The 21,010-nt window shown below is 39.9% G+C and overlaps 1 protein-coding gene across 16 annotated transcripts in view; it reads right to left on the reverse strand.

Annotated features, from left to right (window-relative positions):
* The window catches only part of SYNJ1 (synaptojanin 1), a 68,871-nt gene extending 49,132 nt beyond the window's left edge, over positions 1 to 19,739 (reverse strand). For all 16 annotated transcript variants that reach the window (XM_030019410.1, XM_030019409.1, XM_030019403.1 and 13 more), the window contains exons 1-7: positions 19,613 to 19,739; positions 18,150 to 18,295; positions 5,813 to 5,899; positions 5,142 to 5,409; positions 2,669 to 2,894; positions 1,344 to 1,427; positions 476 to 537 (exon numbers count right to left, since the gene is read on the reverse strand). In XM_030019410.1, coding sequence (XP_029875270.1) covers positions 476 to 537; positions 1,344 to 1,427; positions 2,669 to 2,894; positions 5,142 to 5,409; positions 5,813 to 5,899; positions 18,150 to 18,295; positions 19,613 to 19,716 — 977 coding nt within the window. In that variant the 5' untranslated portion in view covers positions 19,717 to 19,739. The remainder of the gene's footprint in view (positions 1 to 475; positions 538 to 1,343; positions 1,428 to 2,668; positions 2,895 to 5,141; positions 5,410 to 5,812; positions 5,900 to 18,149; positions 18,296 to 19,612) is intronic.
* Positions 19,740 to 21,010: the final 1,271 nt, after the last annotated feature.

Raw genomic sequence — 21,010 nt, forward strand, 5'->3', positions numbered from 1 at the left:
CACCTGCAACATTGACTGAGTTGCTGCAGAAATGTACTGGATACTCAAATAACTGCCACAAGCCTTTTCTTATGTCGTGTCCAAACAAATCAATATAATGACATACATTTAGTTAAAACAATAAGGCTGTGAAGCTCAAGTGTCATGGCAGGAATAAAATCAAAATATAAATTTTACATTCATACAGCAGCTGACAAATATAGATTATTCAATGTAAACACGCTATAATTTTTTGTTTCAATTTAATAAAGTATTTCACTATTTTAAATTTTCTTCAAACCTTTCAACAAAGCACTCAAAGGCACAAGCAATGCTGTAGAAGTTTGAAAAAGCTGCCCAGGCAGTTCGCTGCATTGCTGAATCACACATTTGTATAGACAAAGCCTCCCGTTTGGAATAACATATCCCACCCCTCTGATGCATGACTTATCAGAGGTTTGTAGTTCATTACCAAAAATTTAAGACATTCTTTCACCTGTCAAAAGCTGGTGCATTCGCCTCAAAACCTCTTGACATTCTGACACGATGGGATCCCACCTATGACATGAAGATTACATTAAATTATTTGTCTTTACACATTTGATTAATTGTTCTTCAAAGACCTCTTTTGATCCTAAATATGGCCTAAAAATTCATTTCTATTTCTAAATGAGATCTCCCAAATTTATTCTGCTTGCTATGGTGTGCATTCTTTTTATAGGCTTTTCCTAAATTCCTCTTTTTTTCTAAAAACCACTTTTTTTATTTAATATACTTAGTCATATAATCTAATTACTTCTTGTTTTCAGTAAAAGGGATGTAAATGTTTCAGCAGTTCTATTGCAAAATGCTTATATGTCTAGTTTAAAGAGCCTAGAGTCACCGTGAGGCATGAACTTTTTTTTAACCTTCCCTGTAAAAATTGTAACACAGTAGTAGTTGTTGATACAATCCCTCTTTCAAGAAAACTGGGATGAAATTATATTACAGTAACTCTTGATCCATATTGACTTCTTGAAAAAACTCATCCTCAAGAACAATTCAGAAGAAAACAGTCTCTTTGGGTGCCCTTAGATAACCTGCTTTAAAATAGCAATTTACATTAAAACAGAAAAACTCAGAACTTCAAAGAGAAAGCATCTAAAAAGCAATGGACATTCAAATCCTGTGCAATACAGCATTCAGAAACTCAAGAGTGGCAGGCTTGGTGAATTAAACAATAGCACCAACTTGCTCCCAAAGAATAACCTCATCCTGACAGGATTCATCCTGTAACTGTGCAGAAGAGCCTAAGCACTACTGTAAGATGTTTTAAAAAACATGAATAAAAATTATCTGTATAATTAAATCTATCTCCTGCTTACCTGCAGGCCTGGCTGTTCCCAAAATAATGGAACAGATCCTCGAATCTGTATGAAAGATGACACAGAGTCATCTAAAAATATCACCTGTTAAGAAAAAAAAAATGCATAGTATTAATAGGTGTTACAGAGCGTAAGGTTTTAGGTTTTGCTAAACATAGAGGAAATAAAATATATTTACATATTACATATTCCACACTACAAGCTAAAATATTAATTGTGTTCCCTAGACTTTTCTCTCTATCCTCTCTGAACAATTCATAAAAGAAGTTTTGGCATGCTCATGCTTCCTTGCAGAATCATGATTCACAACGTTTAAGAATATACAGCAAGCTTTTATTATTTGGGCCTGAATTACTTCTGTGCTAACAGTAACTTGTAAGACTTTCCTGTAGGAACAGTTAAAATGTACACGAATGCACAGAAAATAACAATGCAGCCTACTCAGAACACCTGCACAGATTTTGTGTATCAGAAACCAAAATACAATGGTCTATTAAGTATACAGGGAAGGAAACTTTAAGTGGAATGATATGCCACAGTCATCTAGTGCCATTAGCCTGCCAGGAAACTTGGACAGAGAAACTGTAACGACAGGGTTCTGACTAAACTCCTGAAACTGGATCTATACAAGCAGAGCCCTTCCTGGCTAAAATCCTACTGAAGTCACCTAGGATTTGCAAAGTGTCAGTGAGTCAACCAAAGATACCTACTCCCATGAATACAGTTGCAGGAACAACATCTTGATAACTAGGTTATCAGAAGAAGTGAGCAAAGAAGGGCCAGCAAAGAATGATTTAATAGCTTCTTGCATTTCTGTATAATATGGGCAAAGATATGCAATCAAATGCACTGGAATTACAGTGCCTTTAAAAACTACCTTTCAGACGAGCTGTGTTAAGTAACCATAGGAATGCTTTAATCTTTCCTGAACCACAAGGTACCACGTATTTGCCAAAAATCTCTTTTGCTTGTTTCTAAGGTCTTTTACTTTACTATTAGCTCAGGCCAAAAGAAGTACACGCTCACCTACAGCTCAGGAGGCTAAAAGGAAGTACAGCCACCTACAACAGTTCAGCTGATGGATAACAACTTCTTAAGCTATTGAAACTCAGACCCATGCAAGTCCTTACCCTAAGCTACACTAAAAACCAAGATCATCAAATTATGTAACCTACTTAGATTCCTTATTTAGCAGCAAAGGAACTATTCCAATATGTGTTGGTTACAGACTTGACTTGTGATCTGTTGATTTAGGGCAAAAAACTATCCACACATGTTCATCTTGAGTTCATTAGCTAAGCAATGTGCACTGTAGCGTAACATACCTGCTCTGTTTCAACAAAATTAGCAACATGACCATCATCATTTGTTCCCCTGACGTTAAATCTGGTGCCAGCCCGTTCACAGCTTAGTCGTGAAATGAGACAAGCCTTTGCTTGCTTGTGAGCCGCATAAATTGTCCTTATCTCCACTCCTCCACACATGAGACGTAACAACCAGTCATCACAGTTCACACCATAGTGCTTCAGATGTAAATGCAGTGACTGGTTCCTATCGAGAAAAAAAAAAAAAAATAACTGGAAGGAAATAAAATACAGCTCAAATTGTTAAGCCAGCTACTGTCTTCTTATATTTTATGCCCACTACTACAAATAAGAAAAGGAAAATATGCATGTTATAGTTTTATGATATAACTCTTATTTAAACAGTTGAAATAGCAAAGTTTACAAGAGAACAGCTTAAACGTTTGCACAGTAAGAATATGGGGTGAAGCCATGAATTTTAATGACCTTAAAAAAATAACCCTTATAGCCTCTGCTTTTCACCCAGCAAAAACCAACATGCCAAGCTTGTTTATATTTCTCCACTCAGACTTGCTTTGAAAAGCCAAAGATTACAGACTCTGGGAAAAGCAAGCCAGAATTCCAATTAAGGGGTTACTTTTTGTGATGGGTAAAGCACCATTCAATTTCAGCTAGAAAAAAATTCTTGTCAACATACATTGATTATTTCTATTATAGGTCACCATAACACATCACTTGCCCAGACAAGCTTCCAGGAATACATTCATAGCCAACTGATTTTCAAATTTTTGTAAATGTCAATTTCAGGGTTAAGTGTTGGTACATTATATACTGCAAATACAGTTCTCTAATACCAATTACTGCTCAAAGGAAAGATCCACAGTTTGGATTTACCCGTGCATTAAGTAGTACCAATCAACACTGTAGTAAGTAAATAAGACTAAAGTTTGGGTTTTGTGAGTTTTTTTGTTTTACCTCACTCTAGTGGGGCTTGGCTTTTGATCTTCTTTGGAAACATTCACTTGTATAAAAAGGAAGTAAAGTTTTCTGCATAGCAAAGAAAAGTAAACTCCAGTAAGATGGCTGGTTTTGTCACCGCCCAGAAAATTCTACCATAATTGCATATAACATATTTGGTATAAAGGTTGAAGCTATTCACTTTAATTTTAGCCTTTTCATTCTAAACTTCCAATTTAAAAAAAAAAAAAAAATCTGCAACTTATCAAACACCTCAGTTCAATCATTAATGAAGATTCAAATCCCATGAATCAAGTATGCATTCACTTTACAGAAAAGTATACAGATGCATTACTATAGAAGACTGAGAAAGCAAATAATATTCTTTCCCTGGGCAATCCGAGACTGGTACTTTTGAATAGAAAAAGTCCAAGAAAGCTTACTGAAGTGCATAAGCAGAATACTTTCTGTTATTGACTTTTAGTGTTTATATTTCTACATCTTGGAATCTGGGACATTCCATCTACTTCCTGCAAGGACTGATTCTTACTGAAAAAGAGCCAGGTAACTTAAGAAGTTTTATGAAAGGGGTCAAAATCAGCCAAGTTGATTTGGACAGGGTCAACAGGCATCATCATTTCTCAAGCCTTGAAATACTGACTTATCAACAGAGAGCCCAGTCTTTTTCCAGCTGCAGAGAGAGACAAACAGCCAGGTTCCTACAACTCCTGTAAACCTACATCAAGGTAGATGTGTTTCTGAAGACTAGAGATTATTTTCTGTCTTAATACACATATTTTGTCTTAAATAGCAATCTGATCATATTCCTCTATCTGACAAAAACAGTGGCAGAGTAGAGTAGCACTGGCACATACGCCAGAGCTGGTTTGTTGTCTTGTATGTTAGATAGAATTGGGGGGAAGATGTAGATTTTCACCTGTTCTAACAGAGTACTGCCAAGTCTTCGGGACCCTTCCAAGGTTCAGGGACACATACACCATTTTTTAACAAAGGCTGAAAATATGGGAGCAGAATTTCTTACACGACAGTATGCATCACTGGCATTAAGCTGCTTATTGGCAGAAACACCAATATTCCTTTTACCACGAATTCTCTGCATGAAAACCTATACTTTATTCAAAAATATTCTGTAAAAAGATAGTGAGTTCAGCAGTCAAGCAATGTGGACTGTAGACACTCATTTTAAAAAACTGACACACTTGATAAAGAAATAAGAGACACCAAAGCTGAAACACAACATCACAACAACTGTTCAGATCAAAGTATAACATCATAAGCAGTGAAAATCTGTGTCTTCCAATTAAGAAACTCCAAGTGGCCATGGAAACGTTGTATCATTAATAACATACTTATGTCCTTAGAGTTAAAATAATGCTATTCTATCTCATCAACATTTGTGGGACAAAGGTGTACTTTAAAGAGCTGATAAAGACAAGGATAAAGACTTGCCACAGATTAGTTTGTACAGGCATGCATTATTCTATATAACGTCTGACAAAACACATTATGAACTCACCAGAAAAACCTATTGTCAGTAGTGTGCTCCTGCATGCTGCGGTGAGCATTAAGGCTAAGATCTAAACTGACACCAGTTGCAGACCATGCAAAATAAAAATTTCCCGAGTTCAAAACTTTGCGCACTTCTGCAATACGGTCCTCATCTGTTGAATCAATTCGTAATGATACAAATTCAGTGGAAGTAACTCGAAAAACTTCAGAGTCTTGAATCTTTCCCACAGACATGCATCCTGTTACTAGAACCAGATAATGTAACAATGTGTCTCCTGTAAAACAAGAAAAGGCACAGGTAACAATGAATCTTAGTGGAGTGTGAGGTTGATGTATTTATATGCTTAAATGCACACAATCTGAAAGTTTGCCTGAAAAAAGTACAGAAAGAACCACCATCAAGAACTCATTCTCAAGTTCTACAGAAGAAAAGGAAATGCAAACAGGAGAAACTATGCTGCAAATAACAGGGATTGTGAAAAAGGAAGTTATTTTTGTCCACTCCCTCATTTCTGGGAGTGCTCCAAACTTTCAAGTTACTCTACAAATGTAGACAAAAAATAAAAAGAAAAAAAGAGCCCAGTTCCTGTTGAGAAGATCCTGTGCTGCACAGCTTTACAGAAGCAGCACGATTTTCTTTCCCAAATGAAAAATTAAGGTTTTACATATTTTACTCACCAAGGTTTAATCTTAATACACCCAAGAGCCCATATGCATCCATTACTTTGGAGTAGGTATTCTTGATTGTGTCTTTCTCTGCAGAAGCTATGGAGAGAAAACATATGATTTTATGATGAAAAAGACCATGCACTATGGCAGGCAGAATGAGTCCACTCTAAACTGAAAAGCCAAGAGATTACAAAAGTAGCGCTTCCATGAAACTTCTGTAAAGAAATCAGTATGTATGAGCATATGGCATTTTATAATGGAAAATGAGTATTTGATTTTATGACAAAGTATGATCATGCTACGTTTTTAGGCAACAAAAAAAAGACTTGCAAAAACTCCAAGTGATATTAAAGGAGAACGTTGGCATTTTTAACATCATCTCCTAATATGAAAAGCATCTAAAACCCAGGCAAATGAGTTCCATGAGAATGCTCTCCTGTGATTAGTTAAAATTAGAGTAGTGCTAAATGCTGCTTTTTTTCATGCAAAAAAAAATCTTTTTTCTCCAAGAATAAAACCATGATGTGGCAATATTATTTCCAGATAAGTAAACAAAATTATCACAAGTGCATTTTAACTAGTTTTAGATATATTCCAAGCAAAACTCTGGTAGGTCCACAAGATAATGGTATTTAAACGCAATGTCTTAGATTCAGAAAACACAATTTTCATAGACATTTTGGAAAAAAAAATTGTAATATTTTAGAAGAAATTAAAGTATATCTACCAATATTCACCTGGCAGTTAATGTTAGTGTACATTTTAGAACTTCAATCAGCACTCGAAAAACCAGGCCCACAAGCCTGCAACTGTAGAGCCAGGTGACAGAGATGCTGCGGAGCAGAAACTGGATCCCACCTATCCTGAGCTTTTGCTCATGACTGAGACTGCACCTGAAGCACAAAGACCGACAATTCCAGCTGTGCCACTGGATCCACAGGGATCAAGATTTCTGGGTCACCAAGGATCAGCACCTTCTCCCTCCTCAGAAATGATCTGCTAATTCATTTTCACTTTGACACTAAAAAAATCAGAATTTGACATAAAGCAAAGCATAAATCGAAATGCTTATTGCCTGGGCATTCTGCTATGCTCCCTCTCACACTAGCTATATTTTCTTTAGAATTGCTGTTGTGAATCTTTTTAATGAGTATTCCCTAAGCTTAGCATAGCCCTTCTGTTCAAATGTCCGCCTGCTCTATTATTAAAGTGCATCAGAAACTCCAGTACAGATGAAACAATTATTTAACCTCAGCCTGAAATCTAAGCTCATTCAATGTTTTAAGTGCATTTCAAAAAAGCTTCTTTAACTGTTTGCACTGATACACTGTATTCCTGTAATCCAGATTCTAAAGAGAGTTATAGCAGCATGATTATTTCCAAAATCCTCACCCATAATAAGTGTTAAGACTCACAGCCAATCTAAACACATTGTTTAGGGACAGTGATTTTGTCAGCATCACTAAACCATGTTTTTCTAAACCAGATCACCATCAGGCTGGAAAGAACAACTTCTAAACTTCAACACCTAGTTCTTTCAATCTATTTTTCCAGCAAGTATTTAATGATGTCAGCTTACTCTTCTAAACTCAACTTTTGGTAACCAGAGAACTGCCACATTCTTCTATCATATTTCAAATTACTAATGATATATGAGGTTTAGTTTCACACTTTTTGCAGGATTTTTCTTAAAGATGCCTGCCAGCATTTAATGACATTTCAGAACAATGGCTTTTCTGTCTTCTATGGATTTATTCTCTTTTTCCATTGCATAGAACGCCCATTATCCTTGCTAAGCCTTAATAAGTAAATGCCCAAAGTAAATTAAGTAACATGGGCTTTGCAAATTCAGATCAACAAAAAATAAAGCTAATAGAGCAGCAGAGTTGCAAAAACAAACAAAAAAATGGAAATAGAAAAACCTCCTGTGGCTAGTCAATTATTATTTTCCTAACAAAGCACCCAAGCACCAACCAAAAGCATTTCATGCCATGTTTTTCAGTTACATTAGATCTAATACAGCATGAACTCTGAGTAAAGCTTTTCCACAGTGAGCTTATAAGTATTTCTCTTGCACTGCCTGCACTTTTCCCAGCTTTTTTATTTTTAAGGCCAAAATTCACATGGGAAAACGGCAAACATCACACACCTCAGAAGGTTCACTTCATCCATCCTGCCCTGGCCCATCCTCACCTATCCCCAGGTTTCAGCTACTGCGTCCACAGAACCCGACAGCGCAAGGTACATTTAACAGGCCCCGCAGCAGGCAGCTGGGATGCGGAAGAGGTTACCTGCAACATGCTCCTACCACCCTCCCATAAGGCACATCATGCCTACTATGAGTTACAACTTTATAACATAAATTCTTAAGGCAGATTCCCCTTAATTGAGGGCACCCGTTTGAACCTCTAGCCATCAGTGTTCATGAAACCTGAAAGAATTATGAGATTTGGTGATGACTGATATTAGCCAATACAGAGGGATAAAAAATGGTTTTCACATTATCCTCCTTTTCCTTAAGAAACCAAGCTAAAAAGAAAGCAGTCACAAAAGTAGCACTGACAGCAGAAAAGGGAGCAACTCCATAGCACCACACTGCTGCCTCTTCCCTACTGCAGCACCACCAATGCAAGCAGCGCAGGGATCACAGAATGGTTTAGGTTGGAAGGGATGTTGAAGATCATCTAGTTCCAGCCCCCCTGCCATAGGCAGGAACACCTTCCACTAGACCAGGTGGTTCAAAGCCCCATCCAACCTGGCCATCAACACTTCCAGGAACAGACCCTGTTCCAGTGCCTCACCACCCTCACAGTGAAGACTTCTTCCTTACCTCTAATCTAAATCTATCCTCTTTCAGTTTAAAGCCATTACCCCCTGTCCTATCGCTACATGCCCTTGTAAATAATCCCTCTCCAGCTTTCTTGTAGGCCCCCTTTAGGTACTGGAAGGCTGCTGTAAGGAGTCCCTGGAGCCTTCTCTTCTCCAGGCTGCACAACTCCAACTCTCTCAGCCTGTCTTCACAGGAGAGGTGCTCCAGCCCTCTGACCTTCTTTGTGGCCCTCCTCTGGACTCGCTCCAACATGTCCATGTCCTTCTTATGTTGGGGGCCCCAGAGCTGAATGCAGTACTCCAGGTGGGGTCTCACAAGAGCAGAGTGGAGGGGGAGAATCACCTCCCTTGACCTGCTGGTCATGCTTCTTTTGACGCAGCCCAGGATATGCTTGGCTTTCTGGGCTGCAAACGCACATTGCTGGGTCATGTTGAGCTTCTCATCAACCAACACCCCCAAGTCCTTCTCTGCAGGGCTGCTCTCAATCCACTCATCACCCAGCCTGTATTTGTGCTTGGGATTGCCCCGGCCCATGTGCAGGACCTTGCCTTGGCCTTTTAGAACTTCATGAGGTTCGCATGGGCCCACCCTCTCAAGCCTGTCAAGGTCTCTCTGGACAGCATCCCTTCCCTCCAGCATTTTGGATGGTTGACTACAGCAGTGCTCAGGCTGCTTTTAGGGTAACGCACAATAAGGGACTTCCCATGATCAGGAGCGCTACAATATTAAGGAAAGGCACTTGAGTTTTCGGAAAACCAAGATGAAATCAGGAACAAGACACAGCTACACCACACTGCTTTCCATTTTCTTCCATTTGAACTGTTGGGACACCATGGGGACCAGCATCATCCTGGGGGCCAGGGCACTGGTAGCCATGGGGGCTCCCCCATGGAGGCAGGACAGGCTCAGGGCAGACCCAGCCCAAGACATCAGGCACCTCCGTGAGATGGGCTGAGGGCAGTCCAGGATGTCAGTCTGTGAGCAAGGACCAGGCCTGGTGAGGGTAACTGGGACCAGATACAGTCCCAGGATGGCCAGGCAGGCCATGGGGACAGGGACAGACCAAGGCTGGACTGGGACATCAGCCCAGCTCGGCAGGCCCCACGTCCAGGTTGGGCAGGGCTGTGGAGAGCTAGAGACAAGCACTTCGCTGCAGCATTGCTGGGGCAGGGACTGACAGCTCTGAGAGGACTGAAGTGGGGTCCTGGGCTATGGGCAGCGTGGGGGAAGCCCCAGGGGGGCTGGGGAGGGACAGTCAGGGCTGGTGGTGTCCTCAGGGCCCCAATAGGAGCAAGCAGTAATGCTAAGCAATCATGTAAATGGTTTTACAGCTGGTTTAGACCGAAAGTCCTTTTAGCCTCCAAACATGTACAAGAATTTCCTGAACCAGCGCCTCCACCAGTGCTAGCCACTAGGATGCCTTTCATTTATGGATGCTAAAAGGAAAAAAAAACAAATGCCCAGGCCAGAATGTAATCTATTACTGACTGCCACTGCACATGGCATTTCCCATTTCTGAAGACACCAAAATTAAATTTGCAGGTTTTCATATCACTCCATACCAAAGAGTGTGAATAGCAATGTAAGTGCTCTGAAACCATTCAGATTCTCCCCATAAGTATCATATTTAACTCCTCCTTCTTTACCAAAGCAGTAAGCTTCATGAAGATTTATGCTCTCTCACTTCATTCAGCATGCAAAGTCATTAGATACATCTGGATATGCAAGAGTCACTTAAGTTACAAAAATGGCTAAAACCCCATCACTATAATATGCAGTGTATGCAAAGCCAACTTTCAGTTTCCTCTATGAATAGCTGAAATTACTAACTGGGTGAACTGCAGCTTAGAAGTTAAACCACAGGAAGGCTAAAGTAATCCTGACAGAAGGAGAGAGCATTTCCAAGAGCATTTCCTCATTTCCTCTGTAACATTCTTAATGAATGAGAACATCTCTTCCCAGAATGGTAGGTTGGCCTGCAGCCACAAGAACCCTTTTGACTTTGATTTATGAGCTCCCTATCTTGAAAAAAAAAAATGCAGCTAATATAAATATGCACTTGGAAAAACATAAAGTACTACAAATTAATGAACCTACTTCTCCCTGAGAAATTGACTTTTCTATTTATTCATCTTTAAATACCTGGAAGTAAGCAAAAACACAATTAAGGCTGTCTGAAAAAAATATAAAACACTATCACTCATAAAGAAGAATTAATTATGACATGCAACTTGTAAAGCCAGAAATTACCAGCTGGAATGACAACTTTCATTGATAACACTGGACTTAACAGATTTTAAATTATACTGTAAAGGAGCACTAAACAGCAGACAATGCAAGCATACATGTCCGTATATGAAGATGGACACGAACATTACGAGGCAGTATTTATTCTATTACTTTGTGTCAGTTCAGATTTAAGCAGAAAGGAAATTAAAAGCAGCTTCTGCTTAACCCACTGCATTAATTAGATTCAAGTTGATTAATTTCTAAAACAGAAATAATGACTCGCTATTTAGCAGTACAAAAAAAAAAAAACAAAAACAAAAACAAAACAAAAAAAAGGAAAACCCCCAAAAACCAAACCACAACACTTTTAATGTGGTTTTCAGGTCAAGTTGTAAGGGATTGTTGTAGAAAGCCAGCAAGCCTCATTTGCAGTGTCAAGAGAAAAAGAATAAAATAATTTTAAGTCAAACTTTATTAAAAATTAATAGGTTATAGTATTTTTAAATGTTAACACCTCATTTGTTCCAAGTTAAATCACAAGCGTGCACCTGTAATAATCACACCTTATCAATCACTGACTCATTTAAGAACGGTGACTGATTAAATTATTTTAAAGGGATTATGTCAGCCCTCTTACTGTTATGCAAATGGAACCCCATCAGAAATCCTGTCTTCAGGACAATTTGGTTCAACACATATTCTGCTTAATTCCAGACTAGAAATTAGTTTTGCAATTTTAACAATTAAAAAGTTAAGATCACATTAAAAGTTATTATTTAGGCTTTCTACAGTTATGTTCTCTTCTTGGTGGGTTCACAAGGTGCCACGATGACACATAAGTCAACATAAGTTAGTGGCTACAATTCCCAGCTAGAACATGGGACACTGAGCTGGGAACAAAGACACACTCCTGAAATTATGTGCAATTCCTTCAGAAACAAGACGTCTCATTTAAGTTAGACAAGAAAAAGCTCATGTTACTGTCACTAAAAAGTTTAAAATCTGAAAAATTTATGAACTATTCTTACACAGTTGGTTTTTGAGCTTTTAAGATTGAGGTTTTCAAGCTTTTTGTCAAACTAGGACAGTTAAACTTCTGGTATTTAAATTAAAGCTAACACTTTAATATTACCACATAGGTGACATTAAAATCAGAGTGGAGTCACCACTTCCATTTATAAATCAACCAACAGAAGAATCATTTTATTACTTTTGATACTTTGCTGACATGAATAGATGCATAGAAAACTGGATGGCAGTTGATATTTAAATCTGCCATAATTCATATGATATTTGCTTTGAATTAATAGGATGATTTTTTTTTTCCACTCTGTTTGCTAGTTCAAATTATAAGGTACCATTATTCACTTCACAAAGACATTTACGTTACCATAATCAACATGTTGCTTAAGACTATGGGGAGGAACCTCCAAATAACAAATCACCGCTACCCAGCAATGAAAAAAACCCCAGACATCTCTAGATGTTAGCAATTATATTTAAATACTACACACCAGAAAAAAACCCACTGTTCAGAACAACAATAACAAAAATAATTATAACAGATGAGCAAACAGAAGGCTTGGTTGCTTTAACATTATTTTTCAATACTATGTAAATTTACTTCACAAAATGTATAGTTTCAGCTAATACCAGTGACAAGGGGCAAAAAACCAAACTGAGAAATAAAAGTGTGAAAACAAAGCTGACCTATGTAACAGCCTACAAGCACCTCCTTTCTATCAGCTTTGGGCTTTCTGACCCAGCTACACATTCTCCACTGAATGCAAAACTTCATAGCACCAATAATCTACAAAGATTTTCTTCTGATACAGAATACTTTGCCTAAAATCTAGTTATTTTACATGAAAGCCAACTGTCGCAATTTTTGCCTGTACAAGTCAATTCACAAAATTACAAAGTTTTCAATTTGAATACGTGCTACCATGCAAAAAAGCTACCAAATTATCTGAAATGTAGAAATGCTAATTAGTTTTTCTAAATTATGTCTGAGTAACTCCAGAAGTATGCAAACTAGGCTTCTTAACATGACATTTAATTAGCAAGAGCTATTATTCACTGGATGTCCAGTAGGGCAAACCCAAGACATTTACTATCACATGTGCTACTATAGAAATGAAAATTTACTGAATTGAAAAGAGAACATTCATAAAGAGAATTATTTGTTGCCAGTGAAATCCCTTGTTAAAATAATGCAAAGGCCTGTGGTACACATACAGAATAGTCTTTACTATTGGTGTAAATTTAGTCTACCTTAAGAAGCAAATAGCCTTCAGATTCTGCTGTAAGTAACTTCTTTTTAATATTTCCAGAACTGTGGACCAAATTCTTACAGATCCGCCATTCAAAGAGGTCATAGTCCTCCCAGGCAAGAGTTACTGCCTCCATCAACCTCCTGGGAAGATTCTTACTGTACTTCTTGTACTTTTCAAAGTGTGCTAGACTAGCATATGTGGTCTTTGTTAAACCATACGATTTTCTTGGAAATGCCTGGAAAGCAATGAGCAGAACATCTTCCCAGTAGATTCAAAAGGATAGTGAATTCTGGCAGAATCCTAGGAAAGGCACCTGATGACAGGAGGACAGGTTACAGCCTCCTCCACCAGCACGGCTGCCCCTGGCATCTACTGTAGCTGTTGCTTCCCTGCAGCTTCTTAAGTGTTTTGAGATACTGTTTAATGGGAAGGCACAGTCCGGAAGATGACACTCAGTCAAAATAGTAACAAAGACAGGAAGGTGAAATTGCTGTTTGCCTTTGCATCCAAGTCCCTTCAAATTGGCTTCAGATTAATATATGACATCAAAATACATTCAAAAATTGTTTCTACCACAGCCTGTATTTGTCCTTTTCTCTCTAACATAAAGACACTCTTTCCAGAGGATAAATTACTGCTTGAAGAATTTTAATTCTTCTTATTATTGTTCCTTTACATATGTACATAAAACATGAAAATATATTAAGCTTATTTTATAGGATCCCATCATGAAAAACAGAATGTAGTAATTTATTTTGAAATAGTCTCCTTTCCTAGTTAAGGGGATGTGGTTCCACTCAAAACTCTATATAAATATTATTGGCGGGGTGGGGAGAATCACACAGTAGCAGTTTATTACTGGTGGCAGCAAACACTGAAGAAAAAAAAAAAAACTCTGGTTGTGAGCATACAGAATGTTAAGCTCCTTAATAATGATGTACATATAGCAGGTGCTCATCAACTCTATCTGTCAGTATGTTTCTTTTTTGTGTGTCTAAGTTTCCTCAAGCACCACGTCAACTTCAAATCTCTTTCAAAATTATATCCCATCTGCTACTGTGGATAGATAATAGCATATCTGCTTCCCCCCTCCCCGCCCCGCCTGAAGAATGCAGTGTGGAAGAATTTTCTTTTTAAAAAGAAGTGGAATGTGAATGGGTGATAGAGTAGCTTTGCTAAACATGACTATGAGTACCAGGATGCCTGCTGCACACATGTTATTACAGCTCTTTCTTTATCTAGCTCTACAAAAAACTCAGTGTGGGCAAAGTGCCTCTTCCTGTTCACACCTGCTATCTCCTCAGCTTTACCATAAAACTGAAGTCAAAGGATGTGCACGAAGCTCCTGCTCTCTCCACTCAGGGCTCAGTATTTTCCCAGACAACAGAACATTCTCCTTTACTCATCACAGGCGACAGGAGTAGACAGCTTCCCACTCGTTTTGTTATGACTCACCAGAGAGGAACAGGGAGAGAGAACACCCTCCTGCTCAGTCAACAAAATCTTTACAGGTAAGATATCTCATTAAAGAGTCCTATTTCAAAAAATAAACATACTGTCTATTTTATATGTCAAATAAGAAAAAATAAATCTATGTCATCTTCCCACTAAATTCTAAACAAATCAGCAGTGAAGCTGCTGACATTTAAAACTAAGTGCTCTTACAATGCCTTGAGAAGCAAGTTAGCAGGATCCCCTCAGACTTCAATATCTTGGGCTAACCCAATACTAGGAGTGAGACAATAAAAGAGGTATTAAATATATAAAGGCAAGCAAAGTATCTCTCAGATGTTTTGGTCACAGTAACATTAGCTAATCCGTGTTACAAGCAGTACATAGAACGCTTCCAGCAGAAGCATGGCTTGGGCTGCTTCCATGTTAAGACTGAATGATTATGCAACAGCCACTTCTGTGAACCATCGCTTTGACCCTCTTCCTTTCTTCCATCTTATTTTGTTGACTTGAATAACAGATTCAGTGCACATATAACACACATTGAAAATCACACAATATATGAGTTGTATAGCATTTCATACAGAGGCCTAACTAAACCCTCTGAATCATCTTGGAATGCTTTATTGAGTATAAAGCGGATGAAGGTTAATACTGTTATCCTTCCCTCAGCAAAATGACAGATGTACTTCCTTTAAGATGACATTTAAAGGATCAGTAAGCTTTCAGTCCTTTCTCTTAGCCCATTTCAAATCCAAATTTCTATACATGGATACCGCAGAAGATGCAGTTCATTAAGGCTCTCAGAACCAAACCACGTGAATCACTTTTAATGGTAAAGTGTGTTTCACCAGGTTGTGTCTTTATTATACATTCTACATACAGGTAAGAACTGTGATTGGGTATAAGGCTCAACACCTTTTTTTATCTTCAGTATTTATTAAAATCTTTTGAAAAATGTCTAACAGTTTGAGATCAGTATTGTCAATTTTTGTTGAGTCTAAAAAGTGTTACCACCATCAGCAAAAAAATATTGAGTTTTTAACAGTTTAAAGTGATGCTGTTCTGGATTGAAATTGATATATACTTGATTTGACCATTTTTCTATCTATTCACTCAGATTTTACAAACATCTGGGGAATCTCCCGCAATGGCCAGTCTTTCATTAACTTTGGCTTTTAGATTTGTACCAATATCCAGAAGTTTGTAGCTACAGACTAGAATCTTCTGACTGGTTTCTGTGGCACAACTAGAGAGATGGAGAAGTAGTACTTTACAAATCTCCCCCAAGCACTAATAATTGTACTCCTTTAAATATGTATTAAAAAGAATAGATACCAGAAGAGAACAGCAAGCAGAAAAGGAGAAAACAAAATCCTGAGCTAGGGAACTCAGTGCTTTTTCTGCTGTCCATTCAAGGGTATGATTGTGATCTTTCAACCATTAACAAAAGAATCATGTTTCAGTACCTGAAGAGTTTATTTAGGTGCAAAAAGGGAATTAAAGCAAAATGCCACAGCTAAATATGCATCAGGAAAACATGCCCATTTACCAGATAGAAAAAGAGTAAGCAGTTTACTGGTTAAGGTTACTGAAAACAATATTCAGAGTAACTACTTCTAGCTAAGTATTAATGTTTACTATGTTGTAACCTACCAATTAGAATACCAAAGACAAACCTTTATAGATTAATAACATGCTATTACTAAGTACAGAACCCAAGAGGAGAGAGGCTTTTGAACTTCCTTCAGGTTCCAATTCCTCTGGTAACAACGTGAGGCATAGAAGAGGGCAGAAACTTTGATATGGTTTTTAATTTTTAGAGAAGAACACTTATCCAGGTGCCTGCAGTGTTTCACAGCACAAAAACCAACTAACCTACTGTCCTTTTTGAGCATAGCTTTCAGGAATAAATTATTTTTAATACATTGCTCCTTAAGTAGCTTAAGCATGTTCACTAATTACTAAATACATGCTAAAATAAAGTTTTCCACAAATCTTCAAAGCATTTTTCCCCATTTTATGGATTTCACTAAACCTGTTCACTAGCTTTATGACTGGACATTTATTCCCAACTCAATCCACACTACACAATCCCTTTCAAATATTGCTGGCAAAGTCAACGAAATTACTTAAATATATAGTAAGAAGAAACTGTATCAGAAAAAAAAACAATTCTCAAAAATAGAAAAGCACTCATTGTTTCTCACCTGGATCATCATATAATTGCAGCTATAATGTCAATCATGCTGGCATGTCCCATTGCTAAGCCTCTAACAGTTAATGGCAGCTTGTTCTAATCACACATTAAAGATGCGGATTAAGCTGTATGCTAGACAGTACTTATTCATAGAGCCTGTCCAGTACTGATGACTCTATGGCCCAACTTCTAAGTACCTTACACAGGGGCAGCCAGGTGCCTCAGAAAGACACCATGCCACTGCCAAGGAGCACGCTCAAGTATAGAAGAGCCAATTGCAAATACGGAAGAAAGGAAACGTATCTCAAGTCCCACTCTTCTTTGGAAATCGCATTTCTAACTCTTGAGTCTTGTTAGAGAACACATTCCCCATTCAGCCTACTCCACAGTCTCAAAGCCAGAGCATCCTCCTGAAAGGTAGGGTTTTGAGTCCACTCAGACTTTCAGGCAGTGAATCAAATCTCCCATTTTTTGATTGGGTGCTCAGAATAGCTAGGCTAGAAAACCACAAACAGGCATCAGAATGAATTCATTAAAACATTATTGACTTAAAAAAAAAAACAAACTTCCATGGTATGAAAGTTTTCTACAAGAGACAAAAACAAGCTTAGAAACTCTGTGCAACAAGGTGCTCAGACTTTCTGAAGACTACAAACCGAACTACATTTTAAAACCCTATCTATAGGCTTCACAGATCTCTTTTGCACTTCTCATTTTAGTGTCCTCCTTCAACTATGACTTAAAAAAAGGGGGGGGCAAAAAGAATTTAAGGGAAACATTTAATACATTTATCACTGAAAACATGTAAAAATAACTTTGCAATGCAAGACACCTTGCTCCAAATATTACTCATTTTATTACAAGACAAATCAATACAGAGTCTCAAGATAGGTCAAAAATACAGGGACAAAATAAAGCTAAAAATCAAAAAGCCATCAAAAATCATGATACAAAATGAGATAAAAACAAATTAAGATGATATACCATTTAAGAATATAGAATATTTTATTATGAAATACAACACAGAGAATTAGCTTTTCAATAAGTTGTCATGTATTCAAAAGGAGAAGGTTGTTCAGAACCAAAAAAATAAGCAGATGTTGTTAGAAGCTACTAGAAGAAAATTTAGTGTACCTGAAAATATACATGCATGATGAAATGTAATTAAATGTGTAAAATTCTCTCTCAACAGATGAAGATATGAAAATGTCTTTTTTTTTCCTCATTTAAATAAGAAGCCTCTCCATTAGCAAATAAGAAAACAGAATAGTGCTTCTTTATATTCCATAAATAAATTGTTTACACAATGTCAAGTCTGCCAACTTTTTACATTGTAGTTATCAAAACATATCGACTTACAGAGGACAGCCACAGCTCCGGATTCAAACATGAGACATTCTTCTCTGTTTCTGGTTTCCACTATCACACTGAATGGAAGTGGATCCAGCTTGTGATAGACACGGTATCCTTTACTGAAAGCCATTTTGCCTTTATCAGAGGCAGTCCTGTCCAACACAAGATGATGTTAGTGAAACCTTCTCGTGCTTCCAGATACCTTCTGCAAAGCAGGTCTGACTTGCATCCTTTCCTAGGGATTTTACATGTTTAACAAACAACAAAAAAAGACCTGCTCACTCTTTCTATCTCACAAGACTTATTTCATGTTCCAAAACAAATATAAGGACTATCTAAAGACAACATAACAATGTTTCAAAAACACAATTACCCAGAGAAACACCTTTCAAAATAAAGGATTTATTTAAAAGTTTCTCAGAGATGAGAATTTCTTTCACCATACTTAATAGGATTTCTTCTTAGAAAAAAAAAAAAGAATTAAAATAAGGTTCTCTAGGCACCACAAATATATAAGAGTGGTGACTATCTTAATCGTAAATTAATGTCAAATGCAGAGGACCAGAAGCCTGGGTAGGCTTCAATTTTCACATCTATTTTACCGATTCTGACCTTGTACAAAAGGACAGCATATTTTAAACACTAAAGCTGTTAAGGCGTTTTAAAAGATCATACAAAAACATTAACCTATTTTGGTTTTCTTTTTTATATGAAAGCAGGTTTTTGTTTGGATTTAAACCCTCCCCTGCAGTGGCTGACGACTGAAACATTGCAGTATTGCACTAGTGAAACAGCCTGTAAACCACAGAGGTAAGATCTTCCTTTAAAACAACAAAAAAGCCCAAACGATAAGAAACTATAAGCAAACGCGAAAGTAGCCAGATTTTGAGGGCTTAAGCTCAGGAAACATACAGCGAGGGAAGGCTCTTCTTGAAAGCCAGGAGCGGGGCGCTCTGCCCTCTCCCCCCTCCCTTCGGCTCAGTGTCCGTAGCCTCCAGGGCGGACGCGGACTCGACGCCGCCGGTACGGAACCTGCCGGCCCCCACCCTCCAGCGCAGCCCCTGCGGGCGCAGCACCGCCCGGGGAGCAGCGGCGCCGGTCCGGCCCTTCGCCCGAAGCCCCTCTCCCTTGCGGGGCAGGAGGAACGGGGCCACCGGACAGCCGCGAGTTTCCCACCGCCCGGCCGAGGGGCAGCCCCGGAGCCGGCACCGGGCCAGCAGCTCCCCGCCCCGCTACCGCCTGCCGCCCAGGGCAGGCGCGCACCGCCGCCCGCCACAGCCCGGTGCCGCCGGTACCCACGACGCTGACAGAGCCTCCATCTTGTCTGGCGCCAGCGGCGCCCCCGCGGCCCGAGCCCCGCGAAGGCGACAGCCGGGCCGGCTCCGCCGCGCACTGACAGGCGCCGAGCGCCCCCCCGGCGCTGCCGCCCCCCAGCCCCCCAGCCGCAGCGGTACCAGCGCCTCCCTCACCGGCCGCGCCACCTGCCACCAGCGGCCGCCCGCTCCGCTCCGCTCCCTGCCGCGGGAGCCGGCGGGACCTCACTTCCGCTCCGGCCCCGCCGTCCCTTCCGCATTGCGCCTCCCGCCACCGGAAGTCGGTAGAGGGCGGGGGGGAGAGGCGGCAGCGGCGGGGAGAGAAGCGGGGCGGCGGGGCCGGCGTGAGGCGGGGCGCGAGGGCGGCCGTTCAGCGGTTGCCGGCCGGCCGGCCGCCCCCCGGGGGAGAGGGGAGAAGGGAGAAGGGTGGATCGGCGGGACGCGCTGCGGCGGGGCGTGCGGGCAGGGAGGCGTTGGCCCGCGGGAGCGGCGACACCGGGCTGGGTGGAGGCTTTGCCGGACCCGGGTTCCTGTCAGCGGCATCCCTCGTGTAGGCCCTGTCAGGGGCACCTTGAACCAGAGCGCTGGGCAAGCCCTGCTGTCGGGGTGGAGTCCAGCCTGAGGAGACCTGGCCCCCTAGGGAAAAGTAGGAAGAGAGCCCTGAGAACAAGTCCTCCTTTCGCCTTGTCTTGCGGCAGTGCTGGGTTGTAGGCTTCGAAGGTGAAAAACGTGCTGTGGGCGCATGGTGAGGCTACGTTAAAACACAGCCAGCCCCAGTCCCGGCTGTGTATTTATTACAGGCACAGCAGGGAGAAAGATCTTAGGGATAGGCTCACGAATAGCACCGCAAACTGAAAAACCTCGCTGCGCAAAATGTGCGATGGGCGTAGAAGCTGTCGGTGCAGACGCTCACTGAGAGCCTCGGGCCGGGTGGGAGCACTGAATCACGGCTGAAGCCTGGGTCTTCCTGACAGGCTTCAGAAGTTTTAGGGACAGACCGTCCTTAAGCATCTCTTTGGAAATTTCCATTCAGCCTGTGCAGGCTGTAAGTGGAGGAGGAGTACCACTTCACTGGAGCTTTATTGTATTGTGTTGGTGATACATTGCAAGCTGCTGAGGAGACTCCAGAAGGCAGGTTTGAGAGCTACATGCTAAAATCAAGAGAGAAGTGGGCTTTGCTGCACTTTGGATAATGCCGGGGCCAGGGTGGCAGTTTGAGTGGAGAGTAGAAAAAAGCTGAAAAACTGTGGAGAAACTCTTTTCACAGAGACTGTAATTTGAACTATGCATTTGAATATGCATAAGGGCAACTGTGAGAAGTATAGCTACCTCCTGAGACAAGAGCTGGGCCATCTTTAATTTTAGATTGTAGAATCTCTTCCCACTACCTTCTCGTCCAAGGTCAATTCCCATTGTGAAGGGTAAAAATTAAAAACAGAAAGACCTTTTTTGTTTCATATAAACTTCATACTGAAACACAAAAAGTTATGTTTTATATATATTCCCTGCAGAGCTCTGGTCTAGTTTAAGAAATAATAGATTGTATACATAATC

Source organism: Aquila chrysaetos, chromosome 7 (genome assembly GCF_900496995.4).
Source record: "Aquila chrysaetos chrysaetos chromosome 7, bAquChr1.4, whole genome shotgun sequence".
Lineage (NCBI taxonomy): Eukaryota > Metazoa > Chordata > Aves > Accipitriformes > Accipitridae > Aquila > Aquila chrysaetos.